This window comes from Manis pentadactyla, chromosome 2, assembly GCF_030020395.1.
Source record: "Manis pentadactyla isolate mManPen7 chromosome 2, mManPen7.hap1, whole genome shotgun sequence".
Lineage (NCBI taxonomy): Eukaryota > Metazoa > Chordata > Mammalia > Pholidota > Manidae > Manis > Manis pentadactyla.
Window position 1 is genome coordinate 67,986,009 of NC_080020.1, and position 15,502 is coordinate 68,001,510.

The window sequence follows — 15,502 nt, forward strand, 5'->3', positions numbered from 1 at the left end:
GAGAGTGACAAAGTAATAAGCAGGATATTTATTCTAGATAATAAAATGAATTTCATCATCATAAAATCAAGCAGAGGAAAGAGAAACAAAAAGCTCGAACAACCCTTGTTGCTATGTTCTAGGAATCTTAAAGTAAAAGTACCAGCTTTACATGTGTATGTGAGCCAAACATATAAACATCTACCTCTCTGCATGTCAACAAGAAGAAATGGCAAAATATTTTTAGAGTATTTTCTCTCTCATTTAAGCTTGGAGTTTCAACAAGCATATTACAATTTGAGAGAGAAAAGCAGGAAAGTTCCTACTTAGGAGGGAAGTTTTTAAAAGCAGAGTAAAAGATCAGGCAAGATTCTGGAACCTCTTTTTTTATACCCTGATTCTCCATCAAGCACATGGAAGTTCAGACTCCAGCTTTCACTGAGAAATCTTTTTCTCCTCCGGATCTGAAGACAAAAGGAGAGGAGGCCTGGTGGTGAGCGGGATATCTCTGTTAGTTGTCAGCGCAGGTCCATGGGTTAGGAATGCTAATGAGCCTCTTGGCCAGCTGAAGACTTGGTTCTCTCTCACACCCTGACGCTCACACACACTCGGGCTCCTGCGTGCCGACTGACAAGCACGCAGACAGAGCCTCCTGCACGACCCTGTCTCTCTCCTTTTTCCTCTGAGCCCAGAGATCGATCGCTGACCCCATGGTTGGGCCAACGCTTTATTTATCTGGCTGCGCAATGATATTATCAGCCTTAAACGTTATATACAGCAAATGTCTTCCTAAATCAACACAATAGGGTAGCTTGCAGAGACCAGCCTGGTCTGTCTTAAAGAAATGCCTCGTTCGCTCACCCTTTCTCCCTTTCCCCTCCCTTACAGACACCCCTCTCCTTTCCATCTTTACAACTAGGGGTATTTTATACACTGGGGATCTGATCCCTTGCTTTCAGCTCTATTGGAAAAGGCCCCAGCAGACTAGGAGAGGATAGACACCATTATCCACCCATCACTGTGAGCTCCTTCAGGGATTCCCTCCTCAACCTGATCCAACTGTCTAGACCCATTCTATCCACATGATTCAGATTTCTCAAAATTGGGGTAGAAGAGAAGGCGAGGGGTGGAGAATCGAGTGTGCAAGCTTGCACCGTGTTAATTGTTTTCTTTCCTCTCAATTACATTCATAAACCTATTTTCTGCATTGCATGTTATTTCTTTGTACTTCAAAATTGAAACCACGTGCAGCCTTCTCCCCTCCACACACACAATAATTGCGCTGCCCCCTCCCCCAACCCACCACACAACTATTTACATCTTGGTTACTCACTCCGCGCTCCGGCCCGGGAGAAGAAATTAGCCCCATGGGACTAGGTGAGGCTTTGTGAAAGCATCTCTCAAATCCGTATCTTGGGCCCTCATCTCAGAGAGGGGCTCCTGGACTCCCCGGCCAGGCTTCCCGCTAACCCCTCCTCGCACAGGTGGTTGCGTCTTACTCTGGGAGTGCTATCAGGGAGGACAGCCAGGGAGAAAGGCAGTTCCGCAGGGTCCGGCCAGGCCCACCCACTGCCCGCCCCGCACCCTGGCCGCTCAGCCAGCACTGCCCGCCCCGCACCCTGGCCGCTCAGCCAGCTGGGGTCAGCGGGGGGTGGCGAGCGTACCTCTACGGCCCCCTGGGCCACGCGCCCTAGGCGCAGCAGACACCGCTCAGGGAACTGCCGCTCCCCAGGGAGCATTTCAAGCCCAGGCAAAGATGTCCCACCATAAATAAATAAATAAACTACGAAGGAGGGGTGGGGAGGGAGAGCTGGAAAATGGATTCGCTGACAAGGAGAGATAATAAATGAGAGGCGCTTTCAGATAGATATCTCAGACGTGAAATTGCGCCCAGCTGGTTGTGTAAGCAAACAAATAGTTTCATGTTAGGAACTCTCAACTTGTGGCTTGATGAATAGAACACGACAGAGGTAAATGGGTCTTTAACTCATTTAGGAATACAACTCTTTGGCTTTCCAAGTAAAAGGCCCAGTGCCGCCACGGATCCTGAGCAGGCCCTCTAACAAGAGTTTTATTATTTCCCGCCTGTGTCTCCCTGCACACCCTCCTCACGCTCCTTCACGTTTTCCCATTTGCAGAGACATTCAGGTGATTTGTTCCGAGGATCGAGGGCCTGATGGGAGGTGATCTGCCGCTGTAGGAAATGTAAGGACTGACTGTGAGTGGCGGGGGAGAAGAAGGAATTTTTAAAAATAAACTTTGCACACTCCAAGCAGACGAGCTCAGGTGGGCTCGAATCAAGGGGCTCCAGGTCCTTACTGCCCGTGAGCGCAAAACTGGGTGGTGGGGGCCTCTGGGAGCGGACCGAGACCCTTTGCGGCTGCCAGTGAACCGCGAGCCTGAACTAACGCAAGGCATACAGCCCCAAAGTCCAAGGTGGTTCTGGTGGCCGGGATCGACGCCCATCCCTGGCTTTCCCCAGGCCTGATCTCAGGTGGGGATGTGGGTGGGTGGGGGCAAAGGTCACATTGTAATTCCCTTGACACTGCTTGTCCCTCAGCGGTGGATGAGGCTCAGTCTCATTCCCTAGAGATTCCTGGAGGAGAGAGCACGTCGCGGGATGGCCTTTTTGATGTTTTCAGCAAAGCTGTGGCTAAAGTAGTTAAAACCTACTTCAAAGCCCCCAACGTTCTCAGTCGTCCAGTAAGTGTTGGGTTAGAAAAGGGAACGTTCGACTTTCATATGTCACAGGTAATTTTGAGAGATAAGTCACCTTGTGTGGGCCTCCTTCCAGCTGCTAAGACACATTTCCTCTGGCTCTGGGGAACGCGTCTGTTCTATCCGCCCAGTTAGCCCAGCCCTACTCTCCTACTCTCTTTACTCCTTCGGACTGCGATGGCCAGACAGGCCAAGGCAGGGCTACCGCCCAGACAACGGTAGGACCTACGCCTGCCTGAGGCTTTTTACCGGGGTTCCACGGCTCCCCCTGGCGCTTGGCTCGAAGGCAGATTCACTGCTCAGGGGCCTTCCTGTGGCCACCCAGGCAGAGGAAATTCCCACCTGCTTCATGTCACCTTCTGCCCAGTAGCTCCCAGGTTCTGAAGAGGACAGGATACGGGGCTGGGGACAGCCCACCCACTACTGTCGTTGCCTTCCGCTCTGTGAGGAGAGCCCGGGCCACTCTGCCCTTAGCCCTCAGGCTGCGGTCACTGGTCAGCCCAGCCAGGGAGTGTTTAGGTCGCTGGCAACAGAGATGACACTTCTTGGTTGTGTGAAGGCTTGGTGCCTGGTTTGGGTGCCGTGCTCTCCGCTGCTAACTAAACCTCACCTGAGAATAGATGCATGGTTCCCAGCTGACTGCCCTGAGAGTAGAGAGCCGGCCCTGCCCGGGCGACCACAGGGTCCCCGAGGCCCTGAGAAGTCCTGTCTCTCTGGTTGAGACACACAGAGACCTCAGAAGACGGCTGTCTCACTGTGTGTAATGTAGGCGGGGACTACCGCAGCCACCAAGGAGATGACAGAGGAGAAACCCATTGTCTGCCGCTCGGTCCTTCCCAGCACAGAGCAGAGCACCTCTTGCTCCTCCCTTCTGTTCAGCCCCAGAGCTTCCTGGTTTCTAGACCTAGCCTGTGAAGCTATAGCAAGGCCTGCTCTTCTTCCTACGGCTGTGTTGATTACCCCAGGCTTGGGCCCAGGCTTAGAAGGGTTGCCTGGGTTCCCCAGGCCGCAGGCAATGCTTCTGGCCCTGTTGGGCAAGAGCCAAGTTGCCACTGTCACCTCTGCATCCTGAAGCAAGAGTCTTGAATTGAACATCTTGGGCCTCTGCTTCTGGGCCAGTTCCCACACTGGGCACCTTGTGCTTGGACCTCCGTATTGAAATTAATTGAAAAATACGTTTCAGACTTAGAAAAATGTTTTTCTGTTTTCATCAGAGGGATCACACTGTAATGAATATATTTACATCTCATTTCAAGAAAGGCAGGAAAGATGGGTGAACACTTGCAGGCAGCTCTGCTTCCCTCTCTCTTCATTCCCAGACTGTAGCCCACCTCATCCCATTCCCACACTCCACGATTGGACAGCCAGGGTGGGCTCTCTGAGACTTCTGGAGGTGGCCAGGGCTTCCCACTTCCCTCCTGCCTTGAGTGCCCAGCCTAAAGATGAGTCAGCCTAGGTCCAAAGACACTGTCCCTGGGTGTGGGGAAAAGGATGAGGCCCAGAGAAGAGAGGGACATGTGGCAGGGCAGGAGGGCCCTGGGCCCAAAGGGCTCCAACCACACACACCATGATTGCTGGCCTGGCCTGCTGGGGCACAGGTGGGTTCCTAGGTAGGCCTGGGATTCTCCACAGAGAACATGGCACTTCCCTGGCTGTGCTGTACCCAGAATATTAAAACCTCATGAGGGTTGGAGCTTGTTAATGAATTTTAAAGGGGGCAGAGCAGGAGGCAGGCTGAAAACTTCTAGACAGCGAACTTCGCCAGTGACTTCTGAAAGTGAAGTTCCTGTCTCAGCCGATCCTGGGTCTGTTTGGGGCTGGAGAGGGAGAGGAGGTGAGGGGTGTTATTTTTAAATAACACTTTACTAATACATTAAGAAAAAGCTCTCTTGGCAGTATGTGTCTTGCAGCACTGACTAGGATCCTATAAAACGCATGCTCTGATAGCTGTTACAGAGAGCAGGTCCCCGATGCACACCCAAGGAGAGGCCTCAGCAGGTGGTTCTGCCCTGAAAGTGCCACTAGGGCCCAAATTCTGCAGGAGGGTCCCTTCCTCCACCCAACAGAATTTGAGGACCCTCCAGGGAAGCCCTGTCACAGGATCTAGAGTGACATAGAGACCTCTTCAGTAGACCATAAGGGGGAGCAAAGCCAGGACTCTCAGTACTGAACCCCAACTCTTCTTTTCCAGAGCTGGGGAGAAGCCGATCTTTCAGTCAAAAGCCTGAGGCAGAGACATCTGAGCGGCACTCTCCTTCCCCAGGCCCCCACAGCCAGCGCGCTGTGCCTCTCCACAGCCTCTCCAGCCAGGCAAGCTCTCACCTGCAGTCACTGAAGCAGGCAGTACCCAGAGATGCAGCCCATCCCCACCCCATGACCTTGCCTGCGCCAGCTTCCAGCATTCAGGGCATCCACCATGCACCAGATCACAACAGCTGCTGCCAGCAACCACGGGTGCCCTTCCTTCTCTGGCCTACCGAAGCAGGCAGTGGCTTGGTTTCAGGAAATAAAGCTAGACAACTTGCTAATAGTCCTTAAAAGTTTCCCCTCAATCTCCCATTCTAATAATAATTGGAGTAGAAATTAATTGGAGGGCTCTGTTGCACTGATGGCATCTGTCAAGCAACCGGACACATGGATTTTGCTAAATTCTTTTATTTTTTTGTTTAAATTTTCACTTCAATTTTAATTCTTGAAGAACAGCCTTGACAACATATATCGCACTCATTATAAGAAGCAAAGGGTTATATCAAAAATTATTAGTATAGAATCACAGGAAATCTGGTTTGGAACCAGAAAAAAATACAAAACAGATATAGATACATAGACACAGGACAATTTTTTTAATAATTATTTGGAAAATGTTATTTTCCCCTAATTCTTGTTTCCTTTTTTATGTGCATACGATGTTTAAATTTTACAAAAAATGAAAATAAAGACTAGTATTTTACAAAATGAATAACAATGTTTGGGGGGTGTTTCTACATAGAATTCAGTCCACTTCCATGTGTGTTATTTTCTGTACAGAATATATCCACATCCGTCCACAATAAATCCTGGAAGGTCCATTAGTCTCCTTTAGTTTTATTAAAAGTCTCATGGTCCTCTCTTCCAATATTTTTTTCTTTTTCTCACCAGACGCAAGGGTCCTTTTTTTTTTTTTTCCTCCAACGTGTTCACAGATCTGATTCTAAAAAGTCTCTTTTTCTCCTTGTTTGCAGCTCGCGTTGCATCTGCAGGGTGGGCTGCTCTTTTCCCCCTGGCCCTCCTCCCCATTGCCTGGCCTGCCCAGCTGCCACACCCTGCGTCAGCGCCTGGTGTTCCGGAAGTTTTGGAGTCCATAGCCCCTGCTGGTCCTCTGAGTCTCTAGGGGATGGGGTTGGGGGAACAGGCGGGAAGTGCCCAAGGTCTAGGAGCACTGGATGGACATGTAAGGCCAGTTGAAGCTGCTCCCAGACAGTAACATATCGCGGATGAGAGTTTCGATGGGGGTTTTACCTACCAAGCGGACGAAGAAGAGCTGCTCAATGACCGAGGAGGACACGGTGCGCAGCGAGGGCAGCCGCAGTAGGAGTTTGCCAAAGCGGCTGGGCTGGTTAGGGTACTGGCTCCTCACATACTCCTCCAGCGCGCACTGCGATTTCTCCTGCAGGCTCTCGATGTGGGCGGCATCCGACAGGCCACAGGCATCTGCCCGAGCGGCCACAGGAAGGAGAGACAAGGGGGAGGGGGCACACGGTTAGGTCAGTGAGCAGCAATGGCCCAAACAACAAGCAATTAAATTATTATTTTTTTAAGGATAAAAGAAAAAAATAGGAGGGGGAAAAAAAAAAGAAATCCTCCCCTCCGTGCCTCCCCAAGCTTCTATCATTCCCTCCTCCCAACCCCCAGTGCAAATAAAAATAAATCAAGCCCCCACCAAGCCAAGAAGACCTGGAGAGAGAATTGCACACATGCAGAGGTAGCAACCTCTCTAGTCCCTTTGTTTTTCCTCTTTCACCTTTGGATTAAATAATGTACGATGCTGAAGCCATGTTTGCTCTGCATAACAACCTATCCTCCGTCTGCAGAGGAGCATCTTTCCACTGTGCTCATTAAAGGGGGGACTTTTGCTCCTTTGCCCCTGGTTTTGGGGTGTTCAGGAGCCCTGAAGAAATATGTAGCCTGGTGGCAGTTCTTACAGGTTTCTTGAAATCTCCCTCTCAAACCCAAATGACCCCGACTAGAAACCTTAAGAAGAACCTAGATTGTGTAGTGAACAAATACATGGGAGGGGGTAAAATATCATGGGCTTGGTAGTGCTTGGAATCAGATCAAGCCCTTGCTTTAGCCATATAAGATTTGAGATCCACTATCTATGCAAGCAAGAGCTCTGCGGCAAATCCTTGATGAGGGTATACACTTCTATCTGTGCTTTAGATCAAGTAATTGAAAATTGGTCACATCTCTGTAAACTGTACAATAATCAGGAGGAATATGGCTTGGTTACTCCAGGCTGCAGAAAGGAGACATCTCCAGTGATCAGACACAAAGCTGGGCTGCTGCTTCAGAACTGGGAGGTGGGGAGTGGAGGAGAGATTGGGGAGACAGGTTTTCTGTGGCAGGACCAAGGGAGAAAAAGACACCAAAGCACAATGACAGCATCTCAAAACCTCTATTTCACATCAACCAAGGGTCTTCTCGGTCTCCAAAATATATTTTGAGACAGCAGTTTATACTTTATCAACTAACCAGAGACAAGTAAATAGAGGGGAAGGTGAAATCAGAGGAATGAAGTAAAGATTTCCTCTCCTACTTCAAACACCTGTGTTGTTTCTTATATTAATAATAAATATTTTAAAAGCAGGAAGATCACAGAAGAGTGTTTAGCCAGTCAGGAGGCTGACTAGAGATGAAAGGCAGACTTTGCTAATAGACAGATAGTTTGCTAATAGGAAGAAATTCATGCATGGCAATGCCCCCGAAAGGACATTATACATTTGTGAATGGGCAGGTGTGACCCTGAGAAGTCACAGCAAATGATTCAAAGACAAACTTTTGTGTCTGCTGAGTTTCTGAGCTTTATGTCTTTACATTTCAAGAACTGGGATTTACAAAGCATTCTAATACCTTCCTCTACAAGGCTTTGGCCTTGAGCAAAACTACAAATAGACTAGTGATAATTCAAGAACTTCTGAGGCAGTCTCCTTTGACCCCAGATCCAGACTGGGTTCCTCTTAGATGTCTAATTACTCCAGCCAGCTGCTTGGGTGCGTCCGTACTGGCCTGACTTGTGAATCCAGTGAGATTTTATGGCTCGCAGGTTGAAGACAGAAGCACTGTGGGGCCCCACTGCTTAGTCCCCTTACACCTTAAGGTCTGCTCTTGGCCCTGCTTGCTAACCTGGCCCCGCTAAATGGCCACCATGCAGACTCATATTTACATATATCTTGCTTTCATGCATTACCTACCCATTATGCCACAGGATCCCTTTTAGCCTCAGACAATGCAATATGAAAAGGATCCAATGATGCCCCAGAAGATTTTTTAAAGATCCATATGGTATCCCCTCAGGTCTGTAAAATTTTTATCTGATATTTACAATTAGGGCCCTGGACTGCAAGGTTACTATCCTTCTCTCAGCTAGGGCACTCCAAGGGAGAGAAACCAGGAAAGACGTGCCTGGCTGCTTCGACTTCTTTTCTTCTTTGAAGGCAGGATGCCTGTATGTGGTCCTGGCTTCCAGGTGCCAGCCTGGCCAGCCCTGTGGCCTCCCTCCAGCAGAAGCCCTAGTTCAGGCCTGGCTTTCCACTCTCAATAGACATTCCCACTCTGGGTGTTCCTGCAACAGGATTCCTCCAACTGTGGACAGCCAGTGTGAGCTCTCAGATCAATTGGGTGGTTGTGATAGCAAAGCTAGGTGAGCAGGGGGTATAATGCAGTACACATTTACACTCCAGGAGTTATATCCCAGATAAGACAAGGAGGCAGAATGTGCAAAATCCATGCCTTACTTTTTATATGGTAGTGTCAATGTTAGAACCCTCAATATTTCTTCTACAGTATATGGAAAAGAAATTATGTAAATAAATAACCATTACTGCTCAGGCCCTCCCGGCTTAGGCTCTGTAGTGCAGAGAATGTATTTCATGTTGTGCATTCAGAAGAGTTTAGTGTTCAAGAAATATAGATGTAATCAGCTGCCATAACTAGAAATCAAAGTTATTATTGTGCTGAAAATGGATTTATTGTATTTATGTTGACTAGATGGCTCCTTTCAGAGAAGGTCTCATTTATTTGAGGGAATATTTAGGTGTGTGAATTAATGAAAAATATTTTTAAAGTAAGTTCAGGTCATGACCTAGTCCTTGGATGCTGTCCAGAATATTAAGGATTAAACATACCATCCAGAGGCCAAATGTAAAAACCACCACAGGGAACTCCCGTGCTAGCTTCAAATACTTAGCCAGAGCAAACTTCATTGGACAATATGTCTAAAACTGTCTTTTCCATCATTCAAAGTCTGCTTAAAAGTTGGATGACTTTGAGAAGGCTTCCCATGAATTCCCTCCTGGCTAGCAATCAAAACAAGTTTAGTCAAAAGTGGAAATGTGTTGTATGGAGGAGGGGGGTGAATTACTACTGACAGCCCTATTTCCATTCTCAGATATTCTGCTTGCAATTTTCTAACAAAATAAAGTCATTGTTCACTCCCAGGCCTCTCTTGCACCTTGAAGACTTGATTCGAGAAACTTCCTTGGGAAAACTTTTTTTTTAAAGGAACACTTTTCATAGGGGTGTTTTAGGATGGGAAGTTGAAAGAAAAGCACAAATTCCACAATCTTCCCCACAGGCTACACAGTCCTCGCCTCTCTCTCTGGGAAAGGAAATGAAACCAGAAAAATTAAGGGGGTTCAAAGAACCTAAAGAGGGGACAAGGAAGAGAGAGGGTGACCATTCTTGATAAGACCTCTGTCGAGTTCCAGGTCACATTTCTGCTTCAAGACACCTCACTGGATGAGATTTTAAAACCCCAGCTTTCCTGACACTGGCTTGCTTCCTGATTAATTTGGCTAAAGAGCCAGTTAGTGGAGAGCCAGCCAGGCCCCAGGCCTGCCAGAGCTAAAGCAGCCTGGTCGCTGCTTCCCAGGCTCTTTGTCACTTTTGAAAAACACGTTTCCATCAAGAAGACTTATTAAGATAAAATGCATTCAAACACCGAGGAGGCTATTCAATAAATCTTCCATTTGTTTTAAGGTTCGCACTTTATCCTCTTGCAAAGAATAACTCCCTCTCCCACTAGCAGACCTGCATTTGCACTGAAAGTAAAAGGGGGGCAGTCCAAGTCCACGGCTCTGGCCACCCTGCATACAAATGAGATGTTCTTGTCTAAATAAATTATCTGCTGCTCAGATCGATATTAATACTACATTTGCTACGTTACAATATTGTGCAAATTTAAGAGTCATTTTAATACAATGTAAATACGATTTTTCACGCATGAAAGCCAAGAAATATTGATAGATTATACCACTGCTTACTGTTCAACAAGGCCTTGGGAATGGTGTTTTGCCATTTTTGCTCAAGAATGGTTTTAATTTGGCCTTTGGAGGTCCTGGCTCTAGGATAGATTTATTAAGATGGTTTATTTATTCTCTGAATGGAGGAATTAAAAACAATAGTGCCAATAATGGTGGTAAAACTGCAGCTAACCCTGTTCACAGTGGGCAAGGCCTAAGAGCCAGTCTGAGCTCCTCTGTTCCCCACCAGCGTCCTTTCTGGCTTTGTTTATATTTCCCCCCATTACCTGCTGTCCTGGGTGTTTATATGTTTCCCTCTTGCAGGTTACAATAATAAAAGGCGGGTAGTGTTCTCAGAGGTTCAGACCAGAGCCTTCAAAGGCAACGTTAATGCACTTTCCTGGAAGTTAATTTGAACCATCTATCACAAGAGAAATTGTTAACATGCATGTTACCACCGCCTACATTTAATTTGATATTTTTAAGGCACTCTGTTAAATTTCCAGTGTTCTTGTGTTTTGCATGGCTATGAGATTTATCTCCAGGGCGGGAATATCCTCCCATACTTGCGGGTTCTACAGTATTGCTTTTGTTTTTTATCTTTCTTGTTTAGATCGAATCCTCTTTTTTATGAGCCTCAATAACCTCAGCAACTGCAAACATGAATGGTTTCCGATAAGGGAAAATCAGGCAGCAATAAAGCGGGATTATTTATGATTTATTTGCGCGTATTGCTCTCTTTCCACCTCTCTGTCTCCCCGTGTCGGCAAACTCATCCAGGGACCGTGCCACACAGAGAAAGCCGCATTCCCACGTTCTCTTCCTTCCCTCTCCTCCCCCAGAAAAGCTGAGCTGTGGCGCGCACACACGCACACGCACTTCGCACACACAAACACACCGCACACACGCGCAGCCAGACGGATCCACGGCACCGCCTCCCCGCCCCCCTACCACACACACACACCCGCCGCCGCGGCCCCGCGAGGGGGTCGAGGCCGCTGGGCCCAGCCGCCTGCTGCCTCAGCTCCCGCACCGCCGTGCGCCCAAGATGGCAGCGGCACCGCCAGCCGCATCCTGACCCAGGGGCTGCAGGTCCCGGCCAGGCCCAAGTCTCGCCGGACGCAGCGACGCAGCGCAGGAGGCCCAGCCGCGGCGCAGCGGGGCCTGCGGTTGCCCATGCGCGGCCTGACCTCCCAACGACCGCAGACTCACCTGATGTGAACAGCACGATGGCTTTGAGGCAGCTGTACTCGGCCGAGTCGACGTGCAGCGCCTTGAGCTTCTCCACCTGTTCCTGGAAGATGCGGATGTGGTCCATGAAGGCCACGACGCGGTCGGCGGACATAGGCGAGGCGTGCAGGCCGGCAGCTGCCAGCAGCGGCGCCACGTGCAGCGGCATGGAGCACTGGGCCGCGTTGAGCACAAACAGCTCGCTCCAGGTGAGGCGTAGCAGGGACACCTGGTCGGTGATCTGCAGATCCGGGAAGAAGGGGATGTTGCGGGCCCACTCGACGGCGCTGAAGAGCAGGCGCGCGGCCAGCTCACAGATGTTTTCGATGCCCATGATGTTGTTGGGCTGCATGCATTGGCTGCCGTAGCGCGACGTGGGGTAGGGCTCCGCGCGCAGCAGCAGCGAGATGTAGCCGGACAGGTAGCAGTGGCCGTTGAGGGGGTCCCCGTTGGTGAGTGCGTACTGGCCTGGATTGGGCTGGGTTGGAGGCATTCTTCCTCGCTGAACCGCTGACAAAAAGAAAGAGAGAAAAGAGGCAATGTGCATCCAGGGGGCTTGCGAACATCGTCGCGCCGCAGCGCACCCGACACAATGCGAAGGTTCTTCCCGCAGCCACTCGCGCTCGGCGCACTTCTCTCGCGCTCGCTCTCATGCACAGCCCACACCGGGAAGAAATCTGGAGTGAGGCTCTCCAGCTCCGCTGCTCGGTATGCCCAGCTATCGCCTGCAACCCTGGCCACCGTAGCCCTGCCAGAACTAGGCCTGCCTTCAGGATCCCCAGCCTGGCATGGCAAAGAAAGTGCCACCCAACCCCTCCACCACCGAGGAGTAACACACAAGTTAAGGATACTCCACTCACCCCTCCAAAATGAACAAATCAGGGTAAAACACACACACACACCCCACAAGCAAACCAGAGAAAGGTTGTGGTTCTAGGCAAATGCCTAGCTGCCTCTTCATCTGCAAGCAAGCAGTTTTTTGCTCAAAATGTTTCCATATTCTTTAAAAATGCTATAGAATTATCCTTAAAATAGATACAAGTTACATAACCACTTACAACTTCTGAATAGAAAGCAAGTATCCTGCACCCCTCCCCTATTCCCTCCTCCCCATCGCCCCACACAAAGTTCTCTTAAAAGCAACAGAAAATTGAAAGATTTCAAGAAAAAAGTTGAACTTACAGTAGCCAAACATTATTGAAAAAAGTGGGAAATATAATTAATGTCTGTCTTGCGCGGTGCCACTGCAACCTGCAGCCAGCTTTTGCCCAGTGAATGCACGAGCTTGCAACTGCAAAAACACTGGATTCATTAACCATCTGAATGCAAAACGTAAGCATGCTTTGAGTTCTTAAAGCTGACCAAAGTTTTTTTTTAAATGTGTATGTTTTACTTCAACAGTGCCAGCGTTTTAAATTGCCATGTAAACAAAGACAACTTTAGGAAAAGTTAGGGCTACTGAACTCTCCCCCCAACAAATTAATATAGATATGTCCACGTCCATGTAGCTGTCTTATTTCAGATTGTGCACTATTTTCTTAAGTTTGCTTTGACTCTATTTTTAATGCAAACTTCAGTGCAATTTAGGCTCTTGAAACAAAATAGGCTAAAATACTTTTTTCTAATTATAGTTTTGAACTTGGCAGTTATTTTTCAATTAAATGAGAACACAATTCAAAGTTTTCTTTTTTTCCAGATGCTTACAAAATCTCCCTGGAGCTAGAAATGAACTCGTCATATTCGCCTGCTCCTTGAGATCTGAAGGAATTCAATTTCTTTTCTTGTGGTATATAAAATATAATTTTAAAGTCAATTACAAGAAGGAGTAATCTGCATTGTGCAAAATTGACTGGTTTGCTAATTTGACTATAAGACATCTTTAATGATCGTAAGAAGATAAACTTTAACTGTAAACGGCTAAATATATTTATAAGAAAAGTGCTGCATCTCTTGACACATGAACATGGAGCATATCTAAATACAACATCAAAAGTTGTGTTAAAAGAAACCAAACCCATACAACACAGGGATTAAATGATGTGGAAGCTCATGCCAGCTGCAGTCTATGCATTATAGCCAAATCAGAAGGATCGGTAAATGCTGTTGTAAATTGTAATTTGTATGCAGTATTTAAGCAGAGGGTGGAGTTTGATGAAGAAATAAAACGACTATCATGCGTTTAAAATGGCACAACTATGAAAGCACGGTTCAGTCACAAACTTTCCTTTCAAAGTATAGGGGTGAAAACAAGGCCACAGCTCTGGAGGAGGCGGCCCCAGCTTCGTGAAGAAGAGAGGGAACCAGTGAACAGGCCAGAAGCCCCCCTTCCCCCTTAATTAGACCTACAAGTGCAATAAATCTCACTCCTTTTTCCAAGCTAAGCTTCCAAAAGGATGATACAGCAATGAATCTATGGTTCAGGGTACTCTGTCCCAGCCCTCCCCATTTTAAATAAAGAGTATGAAGAGGTGGAGGGGAAAGTGGAATGAAAAACAAGCCAGAAACAGAGTTTTCTGGAGAAGATAAGCACCCCTCCCCAAGTTCATGCCAGTTCAACCCCAAGCATCCTCACGCACACGCAGGAAAGAGACACACCAAGCACATCCAAGACAGAGGGAAAAGGGATTTCAAGTCACAGCTCACGATCCCAGGGACACAATCCTGAGCAAGCAGCGGGCGGGGTGGAAGAGCCGGGAGAGGAGCGCAGGCCGGGAGGGGGAGGCAGCGGCAGCGAGCTTGGTGTGTCTGTGGGGGACGCCGGGGGAGGAAGGCAGCGGGGACAGGGGAAACTGGAACGGGCCGGGACCGCAGGAGCCCCAGCACGGTACAGCAGCCACACCCGCGAGAGAAAAGAGAGAGGGCCGGGGAAGCGGGCGAAGCTCAGGGAGAGTAGCAGAGAAGAAATATTCACCTTCCCGCCTCATGCCCACTTTGAGGCACTTCTTGAGGCGGCAGTATTGGCACTGGTTGCGGTGGTGCTGGTCGATGGGACAGTTCCTGTTGGCACGGCATGTGTAAGTTAAGTTCCTGCGGACGCTCCTCTTGAAGAAACTTTTGCAGCCCTCGCAGGTGAATTGGCCGTAGTGCTTGCCGCTCGACTTGTCCCCGCACACTACGCACTCGATGTGCTGCTGGCTCTGGCCCGAGCCGGGCGGGCCCTGGCCCTTGTCCCCTGCCGTGCCGGGGGTGGCGGGCGCTCCGGGCTGGCCCGGGGTCTGCGGCGTGTGCGGCGCGCCAGAGCCCGCCTGCTGCTGCTGCTCGCCGGCGCCGCCGCCGCCGCCGCGGGCCGCCTGCGCTGCGGGGTTGGGGCCGCCGGGGTTGCCCCCGGCCACGTCGTCCTGCGGATCTCGCCAGCTGCTAACTACCATTGCCATATCTTTGGGCCCGGGGAGCGCTGGGGGGAGCCGAGCTGCTCGCCGAGGGCCGCGGGGCGCGCGGGCGCGCTGGGAGGGGAAGGGGAAGGGGAAGGGGGGAGGGGGAGGGGAAGGGGGGCCCGCTGGGCGCCCCGGGGTCGCGGGAGCCGAACCCGAGCCGGGCACCGGCCGCTGCCGCCGCCGCCGCCGCCGCTGCCGCCGCTACTGCCTCGGCCGCCCCGCTGCTGCTGCGCGCCCGCCCGCCCTGCTGGCGTTTTGTTGTGGTTCCTGCTGTTTTCTTTCTCTCTTTTTGCAGCCCCCCCAGGCTCTCAGGCTCCCCCCCCCAACACCCCTGCTCCCCTCGCCCGCTCCCCCCGCGCTCCGATCCTGGGGGGGCCACGCTCTCCTTCCCCCCCTCCCCACCCCCCCCCAATCGAGCAAGCTCCCTTCTCTCGCTTTTTTCTTCTTCCCCAAGTTGCAAAATCAGAAATGGCACAGGCGGCAGCCGGGAGCGGCGCGGGGCGCAGCGCCGGGGGCGGCGGGCATGGGCCACGGCGCGCGCACACACTCGCCCTCCGCCTCGTCCGCACCCCCGCGCACACACACACTCGCACACACACTCGCTCACCCGCGCCGGGCGCCCGCCTGCCCGCCGGCCGCTCAGGCTACGCGCTGCGCGCCGACTGAGCAGACATAGGAAGCCGGGTAGGGCGGCGGCGGCGG

The 15,502-nt window shown here is 50.3% G+C and overlaps 1 protein-coding gene across 1 annotated transcript; it reads right to left on the reverse strand.

Moving 5' to 3' along the window:
• Positions 1–5,336: 5,336 nt before the first annotated feature.
• NR2F1 (nuclear receptor subfamily 2 group F member 1) lies at positions 5,337–14,803 on the reverse strand. The gene is made up of 3 exons (XM_036925683.2): positions 14,338–14,803; positions 11,409–11,936; positions 5,337–6,387 (listed from the first exon to the last, which is right to left on the reverse strand). Exons 1-3 carry the CDS (start codon positions 14,798–14,800, stop codon positions 6,107–6,109), a joined length of 1,272 nt encoding a protein of 423 aa, XP_036781578.1. The 5' UTR covers positions 14,801–14,803; the 3' UTR covers positions 5,337–6,106.
• Positions 14,804–15,502: the final 699 nt, after the last annotated feature.

Excerpts from the sequence above, each read along its gene's own strand:
- NR2F1 (XM_036925683.2), bottom strand. The coding sequence starts at position 14,800 with ATGGCAATGGTAGTTAGCAGCTGGCGAGATCCGCAGGACGACGTGGCC. Across the intron at positions 11,937-14,337 it reads AGTGGGCATGAGGCGGGAAG|CGGTTCAGCGAGGAAGAATG; the intron begins GTGAATATTTCT and ends TCTTTTTGTCAG. Across the intron at positions 6,388-11,408 it reads CATCGTGCTGTTCACATCAG|ATGCCTGTGGCCTGTCGGAT; the intron begins GTGAGTCTGCGG and ends CCGCTCGGGCAG.